Consider the following 26,442-nt stretch of genomic DNA (forward strand, 5'->3'; position numbering starts at 1 on the left):
GGCTGATAGGAAGCCATAGCTGTTTACTCCACCCTGTTGATAACCTGAGACCCCGCCCCACCCAAGCTGTGCACAGAGCCTTTTGCATATGAATGGCCTGGCCCTTTGCAATCTAAAATTACCTAGCAAACTGCAGCTGAGTCAGTGAGACCCAGAACATCCAAAAGAAGGCCCAAGGCCCCACAACAGCTTGCACTGCTTCACAGCTGGGCCTCATCTGGGCACCTCTAAACCCCAAACAAAGAAGAGGAATCTGCAGATCTCTCTGTAGCTCCTGCTGGGTGGCCTCAGGCAGAGACTAAATTAGCACCTCCTTAAAGATCCAAGAGCCAGTGTACCCAGTGGTCAGAGTGGGACCATCCAGATTACAACTCTTCAGATCCATAACGGACACACTCAGGGGGCAGACTCAGTGAGCACCAAAGCCCCACTGAAGCAAGTCTTGCCTCATAAGGATGTCTCCAGCACAAAAGTTCTCCCATTGTAGACACAGCTGATCCTCATAGCCAGTTGGCCTGGAGGTCAATTCCTCCCAGTGATACCAACAACAATCAAGACTTAACTACAACAAGACTGTGCACACAGCCCACAAAGGGGTACACCAAGAGTGTCCACCTCAGGTAACTAGGGAGGCTGAGCCACTGGACCCTATAGGACACCTAGCACACAAAGCCACTCTATCAACTCAGGGAAGCAGCCAAAATGCGGAGACAAAGAAACAGGTCACAAATGACAGAAATGGAGGAAAGCAAACTACTGGATATAGAGTTCAAAACCACCGTTATAAGGTTTTTCAAGAATTTTCTAGAAACCGCCGATAAATTTAGTGAGACTCTCGAGGATATGAAAAAGGACCAACTAGAAATTAAGCATACACTGACTGAAATAAAAAATAATATACAGAGATCCAACAGCAGACTAGAGGATCACAAGAATCAAGTCAAAGATTTGAAATACAAGGAAGCAAAAAACATTCAGCCGGAAAAGCAAAAAGAATCCAAAAATATGAGGATAGTGTAAGGAGCCTCTGGGACAACTTCAAGCGTACCAACATCTGAATTACGGGGGTGCCAGAAGAATAGAGAGGGCAAGATACTGAAAACCTATTTGAAGAAATAATGACCAAAAACTTCCCCCACCTGGTGAAAGAAATAGACTTACAAGTCCAGGAAGCGCACAGAACCCCAAACAAAAGGAATCCAAAGAGGACCACACCAAGACACATCATAATTAAAATATCAAAAGCAAAAGACAAAGAGAGAATATTAAAATCAACAAGAGAAAAACAGTTAGTTACCTACAAGGGAGCACTCATACGGTTGTCAGCTTGTTTCTCAACAGAAACTATGCAGGCCAGACGGGAGTGGCAAGAAATATTCAAAGTGATGAATAGCAAGAACCTACAACCAAGATTACTTTACCCAGCAAAGCTATCATTCAGAATTGAAGGTCAGATAAAGAACTTCACAGACAAGAAAAAGCTAAAGGAGTTCATCACTACCAAACCAGTATTATATGAAATGCTGAAAGGTATTCTTTAAGAAGAGGAAGAAGAAGAAACAGGTAAAGATAAAAATTATGAACAACAAATACATATGTATCAACAAGTGAATCTAAAAATCAAGTGAATAAAAAATCTGATGAACAGAATAAACTGGTGAATATAATAGAATCAGGGGCATAGAAAGGGAGTGGACTGACAATCCTCGGGGGGAAAAGGATGTGGGAGTGCGGGAAGAGAATGGACAAAAATCGTACACCTATGGATGAGGACAGTGTGTGTGGGGGGGTAAGGGCAGAGGGTGGGGTGGGAACCGGGTGGAGGGGAGCTATGGGGGGGAGAATTGGAACAACTGTAATAATCTCAACAATAAAGATTCATTAAAAATTAGAAAAAGGGGTCCAGGCATTATTATTAAACCTGAAGGATTTAAATTTAAGTAGCATAGATACAAATTCAATACAAAGTATTCCAAGTCTCCTAGTTACCCACTCTTTCTCTTTTTTGTATTTATTTATTTTTATTTCAAAGCGGAAGGGAGAGGGAGACAGAGCAAGAGAGAAACATCAATGATGAGAGAGAATCATCAATCAGCTGCCCTCTGCATGTCCCCCACTAGGGATCGAGCCCACACCCCGGGCATGTGTGCTGACCGGGAATTGAACCATGACCTCCTGGTTCATAAGTCAATGCTATACCACTAAGCAACACTGGCCTGGCCAGTCTTTATTTTTATTAACATTAGCTGCTCTTTAAGAATTAGCACTTAGATAACTGGTAATTATTCTACTACTAGAGGCACGGTGCATGAAATTCGTGCACGGGGGAGGGAGGGGGAGGGGGCGTGTCCCTCAGCCCAGCCTGCACCCTCTCAAATCTGGGACCCCTTGAGGGATGTCCGACTGCCCATTTAAACGGGCAGTGGGACATCCCTATCACAATCTAGGACTGCTGGCTCCCAACTGCTCGCCTGACTGCCTTCCTGATTGCCCCTAACCGCTTTTACCTGCCAGCCTGATCACCCCCTAACCACTCCCCTGCCAGCCTGATTGATGCCTAACTGCTCCCCTGACAGCCTGTTTGCCCCTAACTGCCCTCCCCTGCAGACCTGGTCACCCCTAACTGCCCTCCCCTGCAGGCCTGTTCCCCCCCAACTGCTCTCCCTTGCAGGCCTGGGTTCCCCCCAACTGCCCTCCCCTGCAGGCCTGGTCACCCCTAACTGCCCTCCCTTGCAGGCTTGATCGCCCCCAACTGCCCTCCCTTGCAGGCCTGGTCCCTCCCAACTGCCCTCCCCTGCTGGCCTGATCACCCACAACTGCCCTCCCTTGCAGGCCTGGTCCCTCCCAACTGCCCTCCCCTGCTGACCATCTTGTGTCCACATGGGGGCAGGATCTTTGACCACATGGGGGCCAGCTGGTTTGCCCTGAAGGGTGTCCCAGATTAGGGTGGGGGTTCCCTTGGGGCGTGGGGTGGCCTGGGCGAGGGGCCTGTGGTGGTTTGCAGGCCGGCTACGCCCCCTGGCGACCCAAGCAGAGGCCCTGGTATCTGGGGTTTATTTATCTTCTACAATTGAAACTTTGTAGCCTGGAGTGGAGCCAAGCCTCTTGCTTGCTCTGAGGTGGCAGCCATTTCTGTTGGGATTTATGTATCTTCTATAATTGAAACTTTGTAACCTTAAGCAGAGGCCTGGGCCGGCCAGGGCTGCAGAAGCTTGGCTTCCTCCATCACCATGGGCAACCCTAGCCTCCTGCTCTTTCCTGCTTCATGGATGCTGCCATTTCTGTTTGGATTTATGTAACTTCTATTATTGAAACTTTGTAGCCTGGAATGGAGGCCTAGACCGGCAAGGGCAGGTGGATAGCTTGGCTTCCTCCATTGCCAGGGAAACCCAAGCCTCCCTCCTGCTCTCTGTGGCCGTAGCCATCTTGGTTGGGTTTATTTGCATATTCGCTCCTGATTGGCTGGTGGGCGTGGCTGGTGGGTGTAGCAGAGGTATGGTCAATTTGCATATTACTCTTTTATTAGATAGGATACATGTCTTTCTCATAAAGTGGAGCAAGGAAGTCTTAGTGTTCCAGCACTGTGGGCTGTTTGGCAGGAGTAGGCTGGTTTAATGATCTACTTCAGCTGTGCTCACTGAGTCAGTGAGCTCGGCATCTGCCTCTCTGTCTGGATGCTGTCCTGGGCTGTAATCCAGACCAGGTGTGCAGATTCGTGTGTGTGTGTGTGTGGTGGGGGGGGGGACAAGCAGCGTCACTTCAATGAGAAGGTGGAGCCAGAGGCCTGTTTTTCATCTTAATGATGGTGTGCAAGTCTCTCTCTAGTTACCCAATATGAAGTTTACTCTTTATGTCTTTTCTTTTCTCTTTATTTATTGTTATTGTCTAAAGTTTTACATATGTCTCCTTTTTCCCTGCTTGACTCCCCACCCCCTAGCCATTCCCACTCTAGGCAAGCTCCCATCACCCCAGTGTCTGTGTCCATTGGTTATGATAATATGCATGCATACAAGTCCTTTGATTGCTCTCTAACCCCACACCTTCCCTGTCATTTGTCTATGGATCTATTCTTGCTCATCAAATTATGTTGATCATTATATCCCACATATGAGTGAGATCATGGGATATTTATCTTTCTCCAACTGGCTTATTTCGCTTAGCATAATGCTCTCTAGTTCCATCCATGCTGTTGCAAATGGTAAAAGTTCCTTCTTTTTTATAGTGGTATAGTATTCCATTGTGTAGATGTACCACTGTTTTTTAATCAACTCATCTGCTGATGGGCACTTAGGCTGCTCCCAAATCTTAGCTATTATAAATTGTGCTGCTATGAACACAGGGGTGCATATATCCTTTCTGATTGGTGTTTCTGGTTTCTTGGGATACAGTCCTAGAAATGGGATAACTGGGTCAAATGGGAGTTCCATGTTTAACTTTTTGAGGAAATTCCATACTGTCTTCCACAGTGGCTGCACCAGTCTGCATTCCCACCAGCAGTGCACAAGGGTTCCTTTTTCTCTACATCCTCGCCAGCACTTGTCCTTTGTTGATTTGTTGATGATAGCCATTCTGACAGGTGTGAGATGGTTTCTCATTGTTGTTTTGATTTGTATCTCTCAGATGATTAGTGACTTTGAGCATATTTTCATATGTCTCTCGGTCTTTTGTATGCCCTCTTTCGAAAAGTGTCTATTTAGATCCTTTGCCCATTTTAAAAATATATATATTTTTATTGATTTCAGAGAGGAAGGGAGAGAGAGATAGAAACATCAATGATGAGAATCATTGATTGGCTGCCTCCTGCATGCCCCCTACTGAGGATTGAGCCCACAACCCCAGGCATGCGCCCTTGACCGGAATCGAACCTGGGACCCTTTGGTCCACAGGCCAATGCTCTATCCACTGAGCCAAACCAGCTAGGGCACTTTGCCCATTTTTTGATTGGATCATTTATCTTTCCTTTGTTAAGTTGTATGAGTTCTCTGTAAATTTTGGAGATTAAACCCTTATCGGAAATAGCATTGGCAAATACGTTCTCCCATGCAGTGGGCTTTCTTGTTTGTTTTGTTGATGGTTTCTTTTACTGTGTAGAAGCTTTTTATTTTGATGTAGTCCCATTTATTTATTTTCTCCTTAGTTTCCATTGCCCTAGGAGCTGTGTCTGTAAAGATATTGCTACAACATATGTCTGCCATTTTGCTGCCTATTGAGTCTTGTAGGATTTTTTTTTTTAAATATATTTTATTGATATTTTACAGAGAGGAAGGGAGAGGGATAGAGAGCTAGAAACATCGATGAGAGAGAAACATCGATCAGCTGCCTCCTGCACACCTCCCACTGAGGATGTGCCCGCAACCAAGGCACATGCCCCTGACTGGAATCGAACCCGGGACCCTTCAGTCCGCAGGCCGACGCTCTATCCACTGAGCCAAACCAGTTTCGGCAAGTCTTGTAGGATTTTTATGGTTTCCCGTCTTACATTTAAGTCCTTTAGCCATTTTGAGTCTGTTTTTGTGTATGGTGTAAGTTGGTGATCTAGTTTCATTTTTTTTTTTTTTGCATGTATTTGACCAAATTTTCCAACACCATTTATTGAAGAGACTGTCTTGACTCCATTGTATGCTCTTGCCTCCTTTGTCAAATATTAATTGAGCTTAATGACTTGGGTTGATTTCTGGGTTCTCTATTCTATTCCATTGGTCTATATGGCTGTTCTTGTGCCAGTACCAGGCAGTTGTGAGAACCGTGGCTTGGTAATATAGCCTGATATCTGGTATTGTGATCCCTCCAATTTTGTTCTTTCTCAGGATTTCTGTGGCTATTAGGGGTCTTTTTTTTTTGAATTCCAGATGAATTTTTGGAGAGTTTTTTCTAGATCTTTGAAGTATGCCGTTGGTATTTTAATGGGGATTGCATTAAATCTGTAGATTGCTTTGGGTAGTATGGACATTTTAATGATGTTGATTCTACCAATCCATGAATATGATATGTTCTTTCATTTGTTTATGTCTTCCTCTATCTCTTTTTTCAATGTCCTGTAGTTTTCTGAGTATAGGTCTTTTACCTACTTAGTTAAATTTATTCCTAGTTATCTTAATTTTTTTGGTGCAATGGTAAATGGGATTGTTTTTTTTTTTCATTTCTCTTGCTGTGAGTTCATTATTGGTGTATAAAAAGGCCATAGATTTCTGGGTGTTAATTGTGTATCCTGCTACATTGCCAAATTAATTTATTAGGTGTAGTAGTTTTTTGATGGAGTCTTTGGGGTTTTCTATATATAGTATCATATCATCTGCGAATAAGGACAATTTTACTCCTTCTTTTCCAATTTGGATGCCTTTTATTTCTTCTTCTTGTCTGATCACTATGGCTAGCACTTCCAGTACTATATCGAACAGGAGTGGTGAAAGTGGGCATCCCTGTCTTGTTCCCATTCTCAGGGGAAAAGAGCTTAGTTTATGCCCATTGAGTATGATGTTAGCTATAGGTTTGTCATATAAGGATTTTATTATGTTGAGGTATGATCCCTCTATTCCTACTTTACTGAGAGTTTTTATCAAGAAAAGATGTTGGATTTTGTCAAATGCTTTTTCTGAATCGATTGATATGATTATGATTTTTGTCTCTCAATTTGTTTATGTGATGTATCACATTTATTGATTTGCGAATATTGTACCATCCTTGCATCCCCGGAATAAATCCCACTTGGTCATGGTGTATGATCTTTCTAATGTACTGCTGAATTCAATTTGCTAGAATTTTGTTGAGATGGGCCATGTGCCTTCTCACAGAACAGAAAGAAGGAACAGCTGAATTGAACAACATCTACTTGGAATTGGTGAATTAAAGTTAGATGGAAAGGTCAGAGATAGCCTGGAGAGAGTGGTGTCTCCTCATATTCAGCTGGGTGTTTGTTGTTTGCATTTTTTGGATTAGTTGTTGTTTGTTGTTTGCATTCATCTCAGAGTGTTTGTGTTTGCATTTTTTGGATTAGCTGTTGGTTCTTTGGAGTTTTCTCTCCATATACATATATTTTTCCCCCTTCTTTTTTCTTCTCTTTCTTTTCTCTCTTACATTTTTCCCTTTTCTCAATATCACTTTTCACTCTTTCTCTCCCCTAATTCTCTTTTCTCTGGTGGTCACCTTTATTTGGGGTTATTGGATTCGTGAATACATTTGTGTTTGGTGCCCTGTGCGTTGGTGTCTTGTAATGTTGTATTTTGTGAATTATATGACAAGACTATGGTAATCAAAGCAGCATGGTAATGGCATAAAAATAGATACAAAGATCCATGGAACAGAACAGAAAGTCCAGAAATAAATCCACACCTATATGGAGAAATAATGTAACAAAGGAGGCAAAGGTATAACCATTATGCTGTACACATGAAACTAATATAATATTGAATGTCAACTGTAATTGAAAAAAAAATTTAATGTTTAATGTTCATAACCTTTTTACCAGTAGTCTCACTTTTGGAAATATATTTCTCAGGTACAAAAGCACTAGTAGAAATGAAAATGTTTTTTAAGAGACTTTACTGCAGCATTTTTGGTTGTGGGAAAAAAAATTCCAAATATTTGAAAACAAATAAAACCTGCATGTCCATCAATAGGGGAAATGTTGAATCAACTGTGATGCACTCAGGCAGGTATAAGGACACAGGGAGTTAGACTTACATCTACTGGTCTGAAGAGACGTCCATAAATCTCATTGTTAAATGAAAAAAAGCTGCTGAGTAATAGGTATAGTACATTAAAATTTTTGTAAAAATCTGGAAAAAGTACATGCATATTAAATATATATGTTCATAAGCTTTGGTTTGGAATGTCTAAAGGCACAGAAGGCTACATAACACTGTTCCCACTGGTTAGTCTGGGGATTTGGACAGACTTAGAGGGAGATTAATTTGTTTATTTCACTAAATGTTTACATTGCTTGAGTTGTTACAACAAATATGTTATTTTGTAACTTCAAAAAACCAAATAAAATAAATTCGATATAAAAAAAAAGTTACAACACTCCTCTCAAACAAACAAAATAAAAACCATTTAAAAATAAGAGAAAAAAAGTAAAAATTCTTGGTCCTTTTTTTGCTTTTTCAAGGCAATAATGGCCATAAAATTTTCCACAAAGTAACTAGAAAAATAAAAATTCTCTATTTTTTTTTATGTTCCGGAAGTGCTCTGACCACAGCTTTGTTGAATCATCCCCATGTGTAGAGTTGGCCTGTTGTCTCACCCTGCTCCTGCACCATCTAAATGTATAGGCACCTGTTGCTGGTGAGGTGGTGTTTGTTCCTAGGCTGTCCTGTTCTTGGTGTGGAAAAAGGCAATCATATATGGTTGATGGCAAATATTTGAGAATAAAAACATCTCAAATTTTCCATCTGAGAAGTAAACTTGGCACCACAGAATTACTTATTTAACAAACACTTTTAAAGTACTTACTCTGTGCTCGGGGTTGTTCTGGTTTCCTTGAGTTAGGTACAAGTATTATCCCCATTTTACAGATGAAGTAACAGAGGTACAGAAGTCACTCAATAGAGAAGTAGCAGAGCCAAGCTTCAAACCCAGGAGTCTGCTTAGAGTTGGTATCAGTTGGGGTTCTCCAGAGAAACAGAACCAATCAGGATTGGCTTATGTGATTATGGGGGCTGGCAAATCTGATATGTACAGGGCAGGCAGGCAGGAAGTGATACTGAGGTCTTAAGAGAGAATTTCTTCTTCCCCATGGAAACCTCAGTTTTTCTCTTAAGGCCTTTCAACGGGTTGGATGAGGCCCATCCACATTATCAAGGAAGTCAACTGTTTGTAGATGTTAACCACATCTACAAAGTACATTCACAACAACACTTATAGATGACTGTTTGAATAACTGGGTACTATAGCTTAGCCAAGTTTGATGCACAAACACTAAACATCATGGGGTCCATACTTTTAAACACTACCCCAAGCTAAGAACCTTACATGTTGGATCTAAAATTTACAATAAACTAAAGATAATTTAGTAATGAGCTACACCATTAAAAAATGGTGCTCCTCACCTAATTGAAAATAGAATCTGAATCTCTTTTTCAATCGACGTAGCTTCTAGCACAAAATACTGTTCCAAGTAAGTGTTCAATAGATAATATTGAAAGAAGGAGCAACTGAATTATTTAGGTGATATTTTATAAGACTTTCCAGGCAATGAGAACTCTGGCTCCCCTTTTAAATTTAAAATCATTTTGCCCAAGTGACATACAGGTTTTATGAATTACTAGATTTTCTTGAAAAATGGAGAATATCTGCATAAACATTCTCTTTTTGATACTATTCCTCAGTGATCCTATTTAATAGGAAATAATGCAGATATATATTTTTGAATTTGTCTAAATTAGACAGTCTTAATTCATAATAATTAGCTCTATTTGTAACCTTGAAAAATATAACTCGCTTTTCAAAGAAAAAAGAAGATTCGCAAGCTAATCATATTCTCAGAGTTCTGTGATCCAGAAAGGGTTAAGAACTGCATTGCCGTCAGTCTCTCCATCACAGACTGTCTGCTCTGGCTTCTCCAGAAAAAAACACAAAGCATCTCCAAAAGAATCTTCTATCTAAATCTCAGGAAGGTCAATGGCATTTTTCTCTACTTTTATTTGCAGTGTTTATTCTGCCCTCCTTCAGCCCCTCACACACATAACCAATTGTTCTCCACCTGCTGCCAAACTAGCAAGCGCCTTTACACCTGTATCCACACGCTTTTCATTATCGGGTTGAGAAAAACATTGATGATAATGTAGTTTTCTGCCCATTACCTGTCTCTAATGACATGCTTGTCATCATAATTAGTTTCACCATCCTTGGCTTGCTTTTCTGTCATTTCTTTCCCTTGAGTTCTGTTAATACCAGAAATTGGCTGCTACACTATTATTCTGGTCTGTGTAATGGGGCTGACAGCAGAATTATTATGCCTTTTTTGACAACTGGATATGATTGGTAAAGGTGTGAAGAGGAACTGCTAATACTTCTCAGCTCTATTATATTAACCTGGAAGGCATTCTACCCATGAAATGAATCCAATATTAAACTGCCTGTTTTATGAGTTTTTCTTTAATAAATTTTCTAATCTTTACAATGTTTTCATAGCTTCAGTATTTTCTGATCTCTTTCCTGAGATTAATATGGCAACTTCATTATATGAAAACTGTTTTATCAGATTTTCTTTATTTTTCAGAAAAGAGAAAGAGAAGGAAAGACATATTTGTGAGTTTCTCATCTTTATCCTGTGTTCCTCTCCCAGTTTCTGGCTGATGCTAGGATGATTAAGCAAGGTTTTGCAAAGAGACATAATCCAAAGACAGTGCTATTGATATGCCATCAAAAAGTCACAAAGTCCAAATAATAAATAAATAAACCCTCTACATGTTGAGGAATTCAGAGATGATCCTGGAGGACAATAAGCAAGGAAGCCACAAGGTCCAATGTACACTCTAGAAATATTGCTTGGGTAGCCATAACATGGACGATGCTGCATTTGCAGAAGGAGGAGAGACTCAATTCAGGAGGCCACTGCAGTGATTGGGGCATAAAGGCCTAGGGCAGGGCAGTAGCAGGAGGGATGGAAATGAGAGGAGATTCAGCCACTATTCAGAAGGTAAAGTAGCAGAAGTTAGTAACTAATTGGATGTGAAGGGCAAGAAATAACAACTACTACTTAATAAACACTTCACATGTTTCAGACCATAAGGTAGGGCTTTCCTTCATAATCACATGTATCCTTGAAATACCTTGAGGAGTATTATTATCGTGTTTTATAGATGAGGAAACCAAGACATTGTGGGATTAAGTAAATTGCCCAAGGTCATATGACAATTAAGTGGTAGACCCAGACCAGTCTGACTCCAAGTCCAAACAACTAGCCACTGTGTGATAGGAAGACTCAAGGATATCTCTAGGATTCTCTAGGGAAGGCTGGGAGTCTGACAGTATCACTAAGTGAGGAGCAGAATATAGGAAGAGGTGTTCAGTTCAGTAAAACTCCACAGTCAAGAGCAATGGTTAAAGTCAGGGAGGGCAAGCAAGTTACACATTTTGCTAAAAGACTGCCTCAATAATTAAAAGTTGTTCAATGAAGTGGTAGAAATCAAGAAACAGAAAAGGCTCAGGATGAAGCATGAGACTGCATTCATGTTGAATGTATGTTTTGATCTTTGTTTTTTGAAGATGACTATAATTAACTGCTTAATGACACAGAAATAGTCTCAGCAATTATTAACTAAGTGCCATCCCCACAGAACCTAGGAGGTTCGAGAAAAGGAGGCATTTCTTTGGCCTACACAGTTTCCACCCCTTAAACAGCTTGCTGCTGTTGGATTTACCTATCCCTGTCCTACCTTGAACCTTGTAACACCAAAAAGGTTTAAATAAGAAAATGGTATACCAAGACTTGAAAAGTTTTTAATGTATTGCCTAGTTTAAGGCTTCATGAAAATATTGGGTAGCAACATAATATAGTGAAAAATAAACTAGACTTAGAATAAAAAGATTGAATGCCCTGACTGGGTAGCTCAGTTGGTTAGAACGTCAGCCTGATGCACCAAGGTTGCAGGTTCAGTCCCCAGCCAGGACACATACAAGAATCAACCAATAAATGCATAAATAAGTGGAACAACAAATCGATGTTTCTTTCTCTCTCAATAAACTAAAAAATTTTTTTTCTAGAATAAATAGATTGAGTATGAATTCTGCCTTGGAAAATGTAGTTTTATGACACTGGGCAAATCACCCACGGATCTCTCTCAGCCCCATTTTCTTCACTTGAAAATTGAGGCTACTGATAGCTTACAGAGGGTTTCTGTAAGTATTCAATTAAATAATAGATGTCAGGGTATCTAGTTCAGGGTTTAGAACACTGCAAAAACTCAATATATTCCAACAGCTTCCCTTCTACTCCTTATGGAAAAGAATCATGGTACATGTTTTGTGTATGATAAATATTTAATAAATACGTATTTGTTATCATTTAAAATATACCTATGCTGTGCAGAAGCTGGTTTTGAATCAGAGTTTATACCATTGATGCATGTTAAACATTTTTTAAGATGACAACTAACCTTTTGAAAATACTGTTAAGCTTATATGATCAAAAATTCTACCCAAATAAGTAAACAGCAGTAAAAAAATCTTATTAATGACAGGTAAAGCAGCTTAGTTTGACAAATCAAAGATAAGCTTCACCATCACACCCTCTTGCTGAACAGTGTGAGGAAAAAAACACCACACTCTCTGCCTCTTGGGAAATGTAATTGTCCTGATCTTGGCAGGAAACTTATAACTATTGTATTTATTTACAAAACTTAGCATTCTCAAGGGAAGAGGTTATATAAAGATTATGGAAAAAAAATTGCAACATATGGCTGGGTTCTCACTCCTTGCATTGCTCTTGCCAGAGTCCTCCCCAGGGCTGGCCCCACTCCAAGCAATCCCAGCAGGGCTGGTTCAATCTCAGGAGCCCTTCCAGGCCCACTGCATGACTTCCCATGTATGGGAAGTTTCCCCTGCTTCCTGCTTATGTTTGAATCTCCACCTGCCAGAATAAGGAAGCTGGCCTCACATGTGGATTGGTCTCTAGTCCCAGGCTTGGATAATAGTAATCAACATGTGTGTCTCCCTCTTTCTCTGTTTCCATCTTCCCATTCCGTATTTTCCCTTTCCTCCCTCTTAATTTCCATCTCCCACCCAGCTCCATGTTTTTTAATTTCTCTGTGTTTCTCCCTCTCTCTACACATACACATCTCAATAACCTATGTACTAGAAACTAAAACAGCAAGTGCCATTCAAGAGACCCTATGATGAGTTTAGATTCCCCTCCACTTCTGACTTTTACTCACCCAGAGCCATCTCTGAACCAAGAGAGTCTTCAACCACGTTCCCAGGTGGGGTGGGTAAAACATCGTCATCAAAGCTGATGAGGTCGATGTCCCCCAGAGGCTTGCTTTGCAGACCTGGGGCTGGGGGGTTGGCTGAGGCTCCTTCGCCCAGTGACCTGAATGCTTTGGCTTGTGATGCCACTGAGGGTCGGGGAGGAACAGTGACTGGTTTCAGCAAAACTGCAGGGCAGGTGGGGTTTTCTGAGGAAACTGGTTTCTTCGGCAGCAAAGGCCGAGGAGCAGGAGTTGGGATTCTCTTCCTGCCATCAGGGCTCTCAGCCACAGGCCCTCCTCCCAGAGTCTCATGATTAACACTTCGTGTAAGGCCAGGGTTTGGTTTCTTTGGCAATTCAGGTTTGGTTACTGGGATGCTCCCTACTTCTTGCGGTGGAGAGTGTGGGGAGGGCCCTTCCCCTGAGGCCACCTTGCATCTGTTTTCATTCCAGAAGTCCAATTCTCCAGAAGCTCTGTTAGCAGCTGGTTTGGGAGCCACAGAGGGTTTCCCTGAGGGAACAGCAGGCCTTGGGGGGAGTGCGCGGGGAGCAATCTCTGGTTTCTTGGGCAGTCCAGAAGTTTCTGTATTTGTCTGACTATCCAATGCTTTGATCCTTGAAACAATACTATTTTGGCTTCGTTCTGTGTTCATAATGTTCATCCCTGCCTGACTATCCAAGTCGTTGGTATTGTCCAACAGAGACTGGGGTCGGCTTGGGGTTGACTCCTCTTCGGTGGCCGCTGAGCTGATTTTCTGGAGATTCTGCCCTTTAATGTGAGAATCTCTGGCTACTGGTCTGAGGTTGCTTTTTGATCTTGGTTTTGGCACTGGACATCTTGTAGCATTGGAATTTTCTGGACCATTGTGTTCCTCAGAAATGTCAAAGACTATTAAAGGTACCACATTTGTGGGAAGATCACTGGCTGAGACCCCTACGGAAGGCTGAAGAGGTTTGAGAGGTGCCTGTAGTGCTGATAAAATAAAAATGAACAAAAATAAGTTGCAACATTATAATTTAAAAGAAAAACATAATAGAAGATAAACAAATTTTTAAAGATATACATGTAGAATAGCAAGAGAATTTGGTTCTCAATTAGTAAAAAGTAATTCCAAAATCAATGTGGAAATGTTTATACTCAGCTTTCTGCACAGTGTTCAAATTATATTTATTCATATAAGAAACACTCATTTTGTAATAATTTAAAACACGGTTAAATTTCTGGTTCTCAGTAGACTTACCACACAAATAATTTCTCCCTCACTGTCAAAATTCTAACGATTCTTGCTTTACTTTTCCAAAGTAACTTACATCCATCTGTTATCCTAATACAATGCATTTAAAAAGGCTAACAGGGCAAATACCTTTAGCATCCTATCAAGTTTACTTTGCTAAATATAACATCCTTCTCCATGGGAATAAAGGGCATCAGCAGTAATACCAACCATGAGTTAAAGGATGTTTTGTGATATGAATTAGGGTGAGCCCAAGGAAATGGGGCTTTGGGTCCTGAGAATGAACTATTATAATCATAGCAAATCCAAATAAAGAAAGCACACATGATCACACTGACTTGGAAGCAGAGCTCAATAAATCATGTATGAATTGAAAATTATTTTTAAGACTAGAGTCTACTGATTACTTTCCTAGAACCAGGTCAGAATTAGGGACGACAAATTACTTGCATTACTTTGAGGCAGGTGGTTGTCTATTTCTTCTGAAAAGTCAGTCTGAGTTGCAGAAGTAATAGTGTGCCTTGGAGAGGCAGCAGCATTATTATTATTTGTAGTATTAACTTGAACTTGGTTGATTTCTTTTATGACTTGTTCATAAGATGGTGGGAGCTGCAAAATAAAGAATGAAATTTTAGTCATCTATGGTTGACAGCCAACATGTTAACAGTCTCACTGTTCTAATCTTTGAATTTCATTTTAAAAATAAAATGCAAAGAGATAACGGGGTACTTATTCACCTCAGCAGGAACCAGCTCACTGGGCCTCCAAGGGCCTGCTGCAGAGGGTGGGGGAAATCCCAATCCTGGGGCTGGGGCTCCTGGAAACCATGAGGCTGGCCTCAGTGGCTCAGCTGCCACAATGGTGATCTCCGGGCGCCTAGCAAACAGAAGCCTCAGTGAGATTTTGCAGGTTGGTAACAGGCTATTGTCTATTTGCAAATGTTCAAAGCTTCATGAAAACAACTACCACCCAAACAAGTTACATAAGAACTACTGCAGTCACAGAAATGACCTGTATGGCCTGGGCTGTCTCTAACAGTACACCAAGGCAGGCTTCAAGGGATCAAATGGCAGCCATCCTCTATGAGTTTGGCCACAAAAAGTTAGAGATGTACCCTAAGCACACTTAGCTCTGCCTTGGTTGATAAGGATATGGACTTGGTAAGGTCCATATAAGCTCTTCATTCCAGGGCTCTGTTATCTAGCCTATAGACAAACATAAATATACCATAAGTAGAAAAGTGCATGGGTCAAATAGAATTGTTTAGTTTTCTGTTATTATAAAGTATAAACTAAAAAATGATACCATATAAATAGAATACCTTCTTCCTCCTCATTCCACCTCTGTCCCAATTCATAGATATCTTTAACTGTTTAGAGTTCACATGTTCATTTCTAGACCCTGATGTGTGTGACTGTGTTCCTTGTCAGTTTTGTACACGAATTTGATGATTATTGTTTAATACTGAAGAGCCATAGTGATTTAGGCATGGTTCTTTCATCATTTTCTTAACCTGATTCTACAGTTTCTCACTCATGTTTAAATCTTACCTTCAACCTGACTTCCTAACAAATACCAACTCTGAGCTGATCAATCACCTTTCTGAGCCTCAAGTTTCTGTTCTAACAAATAATGACGATGATACCTGCTCTTGCTTTCTCTAGCACTCTATGCCAAATAAAAACAAAACCAAAAAGCACTATCATTATCAAAACTGTGTATAGCCCAGCCAGTGGTTGAGCATTGACCTATGAACCAGGAGGTCACAGTTCAATTCCCAGTCAGGGCACATGCCCGGGTTGTGGGCTCAATCCCTAGTGTAGGATGTGCAGGAGGCAGCCGATCAATGACTCTCTCTCATCATTGGTGTTTCTATCTCTCTCTCTCTCTCTCTGAAATCAATAAAAATGTTAATAAAACTAGAGGCCAGTTGCAGGAAGATTCCTGCAAGAATAAGGCTTCCTCGGGCCTATTCCTGCAAGAATAGGGCTTCCTGCGGCCTGAGCAAGGCAGAGAAGGGAGCGAAGCCCGCCACCGCCCCGCGCTTTCCCTCCTGTGGCCGCCACCGCCCTGCTTTCTGCTTTCCCTCCCTCTTCCTTCTATGCTGTCTTCAGTCTTCGCTCCAAATTAACTGCCATCTTTGTTGGGTTAATTTGCATACTCGCTCTGGTAGCGGAGTGGTGGTCAATTTGCATGTTTCTCTTTTATTAGTGTAGATAAGCCTCCCTTCTCCCGTGTAAATACACTCTCATGCTAGCTTGTGAAATGGTGGAACCTGCTTATTAATTACATTTGAATGGGAATACCTAAGAACCTCTGCTTATAGCTTTTGTTTAACTAAATAATGAGTTACTAATTAGTAAATTTTGACCACTCTACATGCATTAATCTGTATAACAACCTTATGAGGGAGGTCTGGTTTGTACTGCTTTAATGATGGGGATATTGAAGCAAAGAAGGGTGACATAGATTGCCAAGGTCACATGGTGAGAAAGTAAAGTCATGATTTGAACTTGCATAATGTCTCACTCTGAAGTCCTTGTTCTTCATTCCCAGATACCATACCATAAGAAATTTGAAAGCATGGAAGATGCTTTATAAAAATCTATCCATTTATCCACCTGCTAATCTTTCCATCCATTCAGCCCTCTATCTGTCCTTCTTTCTGTGTATTCAGTGACTCAGTCCTCTCTCCTCCCCTTCTTCCCTTTCTAGAATCTAGCCACTTATGCATTCAGCTATCTATCCAGCCTGCCTGCCTGTCTCTCTTTTCCTTTCTTTATCCTTCCACTCAATTTCCTATCCTGTCATTTATCCATTTATCTATGCAACATGTACTAAGTAGCTATGAGGTACAAAGCACTCCTTTGAAGCAGTTCCAATAATGCTTTACATGTAGCAGTTGCTTAATAAACATTTTCAAATTTATTTCAGTAAATAATTAGTCTCAAAACAACACTTTTAGGCTTGTATTGCTTCTTCTCTCAAGCAAAGTCTCTACCATTCAAGCTTATAGATTAATTCAGAAAATGTATTGATGAGGCAGAATGCTGTAATACACTGCTTATGAAAGAGAAATATTTAATTTGCTAACTGATAACATTTTTATTTCATTATTAGCAGAATATATACCCTCTATTATAAATATAACCATACCTCCTATCTCGATGAAGCTCACTCTGTATAGAAGTCCGAGAAGCTACAAAAGAAAGAATACATTGATGTAGTACAAAATTAGTATATTCAATAAAGGTTTAAATTTTATAGGGTATATTATTAAAAACATAGCTTATACTTGATATCATATAGAATATATGGATTTTTTGAAGGATTAAAAATAACTTTTTATTTTTTGCAAATCTTTTAATCACATCTTGTATTTCTTTTATAATTAGAAATAAATTATAGTTATTAAAAACCAGTAGCTAATAAATGATGTATTTCTATATACTGGATTATAGACACAGATATAGAGACATAGGATAGTGCCGTAAAGAAAATGTTTTGATAAGGATAGAAGAAAGAATATAAAGGCATTTATACCTGAATTAGGTTTAGAGGGAATAATATCTAAGAAGAACATGGAGAAAAAGCAGAATGTATGTATTTTAACATCCATAGTAGAAAAGCAAATCAAAATGATCTTTTCATATGGTATCAAGTTAATCATAGCATATATTTGAATTCATAAGATAGCATAGATTTCAAAAGCTCTTCAAAGCACATTCTGGAGTTCTGAAAATAAGTTAATGAATGAACAGAGGGAAAAAAGATAGCTATAAATAGAAATTGCATGATAAGAGCATTATAATTACATGAAATAACAATGGGCAGAAAGCTTCGTTACATGTCTATTCTGATCTATGACAGTACTTTAATAATGTTTGTTTATGACTCTATTGTAAAGAGAATGAAGGTGGTTAAATTTTCATCTATTTTCTAACTTTTCTGGAGTTTTATAGTCTTTGTTTTAGTACTTAAATTAAAAAATAATGAATACAAGAACTGTCCACATCACTTTTATAAACATACTTATAGCATATATTATTATATATGCAGCACTGACTTTTCCCTCAATCTCAAAAAGCTATATTATTTAAAATTTTCCCAAATTTTATTTTAAAATTAAATTATGTCTTAATCAGATGATCTGGACAATGTCACATATAGGGTCACATAGTACACATATGTGCAATATAGAATTATATCCCTATTTTCAAGGAGCATATTCTAAAGACATCTTTTTTATAAATCTTCCTACACCATACCGAAATGATTTGTGCACAAACAGGAATTTGTTTCAGATATTAACTATTTCTGCCAGTTGCCCTCCTATCTCCAATACTCTAATTTTTTCAATTCTTCTGATTTGTAAAGGTCGAAGGTATGAATCTTCGCTTTTTCCCTCCTATTAACTGCTGGTTCTTTCTGAACAATGAGGCTGACAAAGCTGGGAGGCAGGGGTAGAGGTGGCTGTGACAGCTGAATCTATTCTGGGTTGGCAAAGCAAACCCAACATTTGAAACCAAAACTCTTGGATATCAAGTTGGAGGATGTCTTGTATTCATATCATCAACTGGTTTGACTTCAATTTTTATCAAAAGTTAAACCGAGCTGAGGTGCATTTTGTCTATTGGAATGAAAGGACAGAGAGGCTAGAGCTCTGAGTGGTGGGTCTGATTGGTAAGGCTGGTTTCATTAAGTGGCTCATTAAGTGTGCTACAATCACATCACCATCACCACTAAAGCCAGAATCAGCAGGCACAGCACTTGTACATGACATCACATTATTCGTCACAAACATACCTCTTCCACGGGGCATTTTTGCTGTGCACTATTCATGAGTGCTAAGAGAAAAAAAGAAGGGGTTATAGAAGAAGAAAGGGAAAAAAAAGAGTGAACCCAGTTGCTTATGCTCTAAAAGGAATTTGAGAGCAAGACTGTCTCACCATGCCACTCTGCATACTTCTACAGAAAGGAAAAGTTGATGAACCATAGTTTCAGGGAGCAAAGAAGTACGCTGTGGCAAAGACATGTCTGTACAGACCAGACATTCACACTCATAACCACAGTAAAAAAATAAAAATAAAAAAATCTACCTATAGTTTTTAACAACAGTGCAAAAAAATCCCTAAAAACCATTTTGCAAAATCAATTTGCTACTTCAATAGGAATCAATATTAAAGTATACATAATACTTAAAAGGAAATTCAGTATTCAATTTACATCCTTTTAAATGAGTTGCTTGTCACTTGATTCAGCCCTTGCACACCACAGGCCATTAGTAACAGGCCCCCCTGGTTAGCAGAGTGGCATTCCCACTCTGGAAGTAGCCAAATGAGGGCGAGGAGGTCTCTCACAGATCTCTGCATCCTTTCAGAAGCACTGCCTTCTCCTTTCCTGCTCCGATTATTTTTTTCACATTCACTTATCTGTGAAATCTCTTTTCTCTCTTGATCCCCATAGAATGACTGGCACTTTTTGTCAGTGTTGAACAAGTTTAGCAGCTAGAAACATTGTAGATGTTCATGGCAGATTTTCATGTAGTATTTCACACTCTTCCTGCTAATTTCTTAACCACCCACTTCATCTAGACTCACTTTCCCAGATTATACAGATTTGATGTAGTTGTTGCCAGGAAAACTGAATTTGCCACCAAAGCCCATACAGACAGGGCTCTAAACCCCTGCCACAAACTGCTGCTAGTCTCTTGTGCATTTTGGATTAAACCACAGTATAAAGGCAACATGTTCCATTAAAGCTGTTGTATAATTTTACAGAATTACTTTGAAACTTTTCTAACTCATATAGTTAAATTCTAAGTATAAAACAAGTTAATATTTAGCTGTTCATAAAACACTGAGATCTGGATTTGCAATATTAGTACTAATAAAGAGTCTGCCTACACTCCGTCAGGATCATAACCATGAAAGGACACTCAGTGATCATCCTACTCCAACCTTACAGATGAGGAGACTGAGACACAGAGAGGTTAAATGTGTTATCCCAGGGCCTACAGCCCATTACAGGAAGGGCTGGGAGCAGTTTGTCCCTGAAGCAGTTTAACTCCTTGTGGAGCCAGGAGAGCTGGCTGCTTGTCTTGATTCTCAATAATTCAAAAATATCGATAAAATGATGGTCAGAAGAAATAAACACACAGAAGGATCATCTATACATATAAAAGCCTAAGCGACCATCTGACCAGTAGCTATGATGCACACTGACCACCAGGGGGCAGACGCTCAACGCAGGAGCTGCTGAGAGACAGCAACTTTGCAGAGTGCCCTCTGACACTCTGGGAATGTCGGACGGCTGGTTTCGGCCCAATCCCCACAGGACAGGCCAAGGGACCCCATCTCCCTCCCTTCCCTTCTCCCTCCCTTCCTCCCTCCCTCCCTTCCTACCTTCCTTTCTTTTTTTGTTAATCCTCGCCTTAGGGTATTTTACCATTGATTTTTAGAAAGAGTGGAAAAGAGGGGAAGAGACACAGAGAGAGAAACATTGATGTGAGACAGACACATCTCACACTGACTGGATGCCTCCTGCACGTGACCAGGCCAGGGATGAGCCTGGAACCAAAAGTACGTGCCTTTGACCAGAATCGAAACCTTCAGTCTGAGGGCCAACACTATCCACTGAGCCAAACTGGCTAGGCCCTCCTAGTTTTTCTATTATCCTGACCACTCTTTTTCAGCTTCTTTTTGCCCATTCCTTATTAAGTACCTTCTCCTCAAGCCCTGCATGGCACACAGCCTCAGGGTAAGCAAGATCCATCCTGAAGGATCAATGAGAAGTCAGGTACAGATTACAATCCCCAACAAAGAAGTCCTGAAACCCAAGAGAGAGGAAAGGTAAGAAGCCAGAGGACCAAGGCAGGAGCCAGAGGACCAAGGCAGGAGCCAGCGGACAGGACTCAGCGAAAGGAGGCCTCTCCTCAGCAGGACTGGGTTTTTGGGTCATGCATCTTTTGCCCTACAGCACCTTTAAAGCATAGCTTGGTTCCAAATATCATTGCTTCCCAAGATTCTTCCTTTGTCATCTGCTGTATCCTTTACACTTTCTCTCTAAATGGTTAGCTATTGCCAGGATTTTGCCTATAACCTTGATTATCCCCAAATTGTATCTCCAGGAAGAAATTATTTTTTTTAATTTAAATTTTTTATTGTTTAAAGTATTGCATAAGTCTCCTTTTCCCCAGTTGACCTCTCCCCGGCCACCCCCACCCCCTGCAGGAAGAAATTCTTGCCTAAATTCCAGACCTATTTAAATGATCTCCCTCCCCTTTTCTCTCCCCAAGGGCTCTAAGACAGGTAAAGCTGTCATGAATTTTTTATTTTCATATTTGAACTCCCTTCCACATAAACTGTGGAAGCCCCACATTTTTATAATTCACCACCACCAACAAAAATGAAATGTGGGGCAACATGGAGAAGAGTGGAATTTCTTTCTGTATTGCCACCTTACAAACTATTCACTGCAATGAGTTCAAATGCATAGTCTTCACAACCTGTGGATATCCTAAATTCATACCGAATACTACAAATTATGTTTCTAAAAATAGCATACATTTTCCTTAGAGTGCTGATCTCAGCTCAAATAATGTGAAGAACATCTAAAATCCTTGCCTTATTTCTTTTTATAATGAGTAAGTCATGTTCTATTTGGAAAAGGGATCTTTGCTCAGCCTTTATTAAAAAGAATGTTAAGCCTGGCTGGCTTGGGTCAGTGGTTGAGCCTCGACTTATAAACCAGGGGGTCAGGTTCAATTCCCAGTCAGGGCACATGCCCAGGTTGTGGGCTGGATCCCCAGTGTGAGGCATGCAGGAGGCAGCCGATCAATGATTCTCTTTCATCATTGATATTTCTATCTCTCTCTCCTCTCTTCCTCTCTGAAATCAATAAAAATCTATTTTTAAAAAATAAAGTTAAAATCCTACATACCAAGAGCATGTTTTAACACTTTAACCAAGAGGTAAAGTTAGTTAGTATGACTCTACCGTTCTGGAGACATTCCATTAAGGCACTTCTACCTGTATGTGGAAGTATGAGGCAATCTCCATAGGCATTTTTACAGATAAATAAAAATACTGTGGAAGCAAATAAAAAAGGACAGGGCTCATTTGGTATTTTTCAAATCCATCAGATGTCTTTAGAAAATGGTTACATAAAATTTATATTAGATCACAGAAACTAGCTAGATAATCCAGATTTTTTTTTAACAGCTTAGTTCTATAAGGGAAAAAATGTTCTGAGGAACTGGCTTATCAATGAATAAAAGTTGAAAAGAAAGTTGAAAAACTAGCTGCATGTCTGAAATGGCTTATTACTCCTTAGGAGAAGCTCCTCTTATTGGATTCTTTGTAAGATTCATCAAACACAATCACTTGCTGGAAATCTACACCATCACTTAAAATTATTAGAGAGGAAAATGTAGAGCAGGAAAAAACAAACTTACATCTCTTGATTACTGCTCGAATGGATGACAAGGGTCCTTGGCTAGAAAAAGAAAGGAAACTTATTACACATTCATTAATCCTTTTGAAGAAGAATCATTGATCATGCCAGGCCATTTCTGGACTCAATATGGCGCCAAGCAGCAAGTTTGATACATTAATTACCAGTCTATTCTTTTTACAAAACACAAATTAAAAAACATTTAAAAATTGCCTTTGATATTTAAAATGTTTTATGGGAGGCGAAGAGGCTGATGAAGTACATCTGCAGTATAAATAAAATTTTGCCTTGAAGTTGCTTTCATAGCTACCTACATACTGTCTCTTCCAGTGGATTTCTTTAAGTCAGGTGGCAATTACCTGGTGCTCAAAAATTTTTTTAACCCTGCCCTCCACCTCTTCCTGTTTGATCTTGGAATTCTTATCTTCTCAGGTCAAAACAGATTATTTAAAGTCAATTTGACCCTAAGAACCAACCATATTTCCCCCTAAGATTAGAATTAAAACATCACCACCTAAAAATAAAAGTCTCCTGCTTTGATTTTTGTTCAATAGCTGGTTAGTCTTGACTGCCTCTGACTGTGTAACCTCGGGCAGGACACAGACCTCTTCCAAGCTTCTGTTTACTCATTTGTCAAAACCCTCTAGAACTGCAAAGGTTATGCTATTAGTTTTCCAGGTTGTTTGTTTATCTGTATTCATAGCAGGTGGACTGTTTTTGAATCATTTAGAAAAATATGCAAACATGAAAGTTTAATGCTATGATTTAGAAAAAAAGCTCTTATTTATAAAATTCTTCAGCTTTTTCAGAATAGTCTTTTAAAATTTATACTTATTTTTGAATTTATACTCTTTTAAAATTTCCACTTGTATAACCTGTATAAATACTCTTGCTATTTCTTAGATAACTATAATAGGAAGACACAATAACATACCAGTCCATTTTATGGAAGAGATACTTTAAAAATATACTATTCTGCCACACAAGAAAAAAAGAAAAGTTCTACAATACCACGAAGCTAGGACAATAATATAAAAACATGTTTCAGCAATACTGATTTTTTAAAATGTCTTGAAGGCTTTCTGTAAACAATTACTTGAAAAAACAAAACACCAATATAAGGTAATATAAAAGAGGTAATAGCACTAAAACCCAAATAGGTCGACTGAAGGCTTTAGGAGAAACTTCTTGGTATAAATCTGGAGTGAATTTGCTTGTTAATATTGTGTCTATTGATTTAGGCACAGTAATTAAAAGAATCAAAATCAGTATTTAGAAGCAAGGACAAAAAAGCCAAAATTCCATGTGTACCCAGGCAAGACATAGGGATGTTACTGAATGTCTACATCCTAATCTCCTTACTCATTAACACTGATTTGGTATGATATTATTATTACTTAAAAACACCTTTGTTGCCTTTGTAAAGAAGAAAGGTATACTGACTGAGGTAAAACATGGGGGGGAGGAGTGGTATTTGGGTCAAATTGCCCAATATTTGTTGAAGCCTTAACCTCCAGTACTTCAGAACGTGAACTTATTTGGAAATAGGGTAATTACAAATGTAATTAGTTAAGATGAGGTTATACTGGAGTAGGTGGGCCTCTAATTTAACTTAACTGGTGTCCTTATAAGAAGGTCATGTGAAGACAGAGACACACAGGGAAAGTGCTGTGTGACAACAAAGACAGTCTTGAGTGTCACAGCTGTAAGCCAAGGAATGCCAGAGTGCTGGCAAATCACCAAAAGGTAGGAAGAGGTGAGGAAGGATTCGACTATGGATTTCAGAGGAAGCATAGCCCTGCCAACATCTTGATTTCAGACTTCCAGCCTCCAGAACTGAGAGACAATAAATTTCTGTTATTTTAAGTCACTCAGTTTGTGGCACTTTGTTACGGCAGCCATAAAAAAACTAATACGGGAGAGACAGGTCTTCTGAGGTGCTGAGTAGATGTGATAATCAATTGAGCTGCACACTTTGTGCAATTTCCTGTATGATACACTTCAATAAAAAGTTGGGGGTGGAGAGGGAATCTTGGCCCAAAATAGAATTTTGACTGAGTTCAGCCCAAGTTCTACAGTTCTCAAGATTTGCAGTGTCATGTTTAGACTAGATCTATAAATCAACCAATGAACCAACTGATCAATGAACCAACTGACCAACCAACCAACCAACCAATATTTTTTGTCTCAAATGGCATTTCCCAAACTCTAAAAGTTTAAAGTTCTCCTTTAGAGGTTAACGGGTATTCTGGGAGGAACAAATAAAAAAGAAGGTCTGTGGTCAAGTACATCTCCATGAGAAGTAGTTTTGGGAGATGCTGGCTGTGCAGTGCATAACATTTCTGTATCTCAAATGTAGCAATGGATGCAAAACTGAGGTTTGAAGATGTTCTGCAGAGCAAGGGCTAGAGGTGAAGTTACCCCTCTATTGTCCAGAAAAACTTCATGGGAGTCCTCCCTCAGCAGAAACTCAGGCTCATGTCTTAGCTGAAATTCTCCAAGGATGGCGACCTTGGAGGTAGACATGGCCCATGACTACTGATCAAAGGAGGGACAGCAAAGCCTGCTGATTCAGAGAGCTAGTTCTGGAATTCAACTATCCATATTCCCTTCTGGTGCCTCCACTTGCTGGCTAGTGTGACTTTGTGCAAATTACTTAGTTTCTCTAAGGCCCCTTGTTTCCTCATGTGTAAAAGCAAGGATAACTCAACTTCTTCATGAGGTTGTTATAAAGAGTAAGAGGAAGAGTCCATTAAAGCATTTTACACAGTGCCTGGAACAAAGTGTGTGTTCAATAAATGTTAGCTGCTATTATCATTTGTTCATAATCTTTAGGGGCATCACAAAACATCTGACAATACATATACCCATTGGCAGGTTCTCCCTTAGGGGTCTGATATCATGCAGATAGTAGGCCTAACTAACAGTTTACCATATTTTTCTGTATATAAGATGCCCTCATGAATAAGATGCCCCCCACTTTTCCAATCCAAAATTAAGAAATCAATATTTTAAACATTTTGCTGGTTTTCCTCTTAAGTCCTTCTTCTTTTTTGGCGTCTTAAGGAGTTGTTCTTTCTGTTTTATCCACTGTCTGATCATACACTTAGTGGGAGGAGGTCCAAATTGTCTCTGCAGCTCTATTTCCATGCTCTTTTGCATAGCTGATTACATTCAGTTTGAATTTTGCAGAATAAGACAATCGCTTACCAGTATTTATCTTTTTATTTTTGACATCTTTCTGGGTTCAGAACACTTCAGTCCCTGTTGCATCTGCACACTCTCCACCTCCACCTCCAATTATGGCATCAGCTGACATCAGTAACAATAAGGCTCATAATTGGAGGAAGCCTGTTTGACAAGGTATGGGCAGCTACGAATCCGCAGGGCTCCCTCCCTGACTTCCATGTATAAGATGCCCCTCAATTTTCAGTCTAACGATTTCAGAAAATAATAGTCTTATACACAGAAAAATATGGCATGTTTTTCAAAGATTTTTCTTCCTTTGCCCTGGTGGGATAGCTCCCTTAGTTGGAACATTATCCCATACACCAAAAGGTTGAGGGTTTGACCCCGTCAGGGCGTATATGGGAGGCAACCACTCGGTTTTTCTCTCACATCGATGTTTCTCTCTCTCTCTCCTTCCTATCTCTCTAAAATCAATAAGAACATATCCTTGGGTGAGGATTAAAAAAATAAAGTTTATTTTTCTTTGAGATTGCTGTCCTCTGGTTTCTGCTGTTCAGATGGAACCTGAGCCTAGGCCCCTCCATGATAAAACAGAGGACTGCAAGATGGCATCTTCACTCCATCTAAATTTATAACCTTATATCCTGGCCATTGGCA

General features: G+C 39.8%; 1 protein-coding gene across 4 annotated transcripts in view; it reads right to left on the bottom strand.

Moving 5' to 3' along the window:
- Positions 1-26,442, bottom strand: part of SH3D19 (SH3 domain containing 19) — a 186,015-nt gene that overhangs the window by 41,265 nt on the left and 118,308 nt on the right. For 2 of the 4 annotated variants that reach the window (XM_080676150.1, XM_080676149.1), the window contains exons 3-7: positions 22,598-22,638; positions 17,299-17,341; positions 14,880-15,018; positions 14,598-14,751; positions 12,876-13,880 (exon numbers count right to left, since the gene is read on the bottom strand). In XM_080676150.1, the coding sequence (XP_080532276.1) occupies positions 12,876-13,880; positions 14,598-14,751; positions 14,880-15,018; positions 17,299-17,341; positions 22,598-22,638 (1,382 nt within the window). Of the gene's footprint in view, positions 1-12,875; positions 13,881-14,597; positions 14,752-14,879; positions 15,019-17,298; positions 17,342-18,948; positions 18,990-22,597; positions 22,639-26,442 lie in introns of all 4 variants that reach the window. The other 2 variants (XM_080676151.1, XM_080676152.1) reach the window with 2 other exon arrangements.

Source organism: Plecotus auritus (assembly GCF_963455305.1).
Source record: "Plecotus auritus genome assembly, chromosome: 6".
Taxonomy (NCBI): domain Eukaryota; kingdom Metazoa; phylum Chordata; class Mammalia; order Chiroptera; family Vespertilionidae; genus Plecotus; species Plecotus auritus.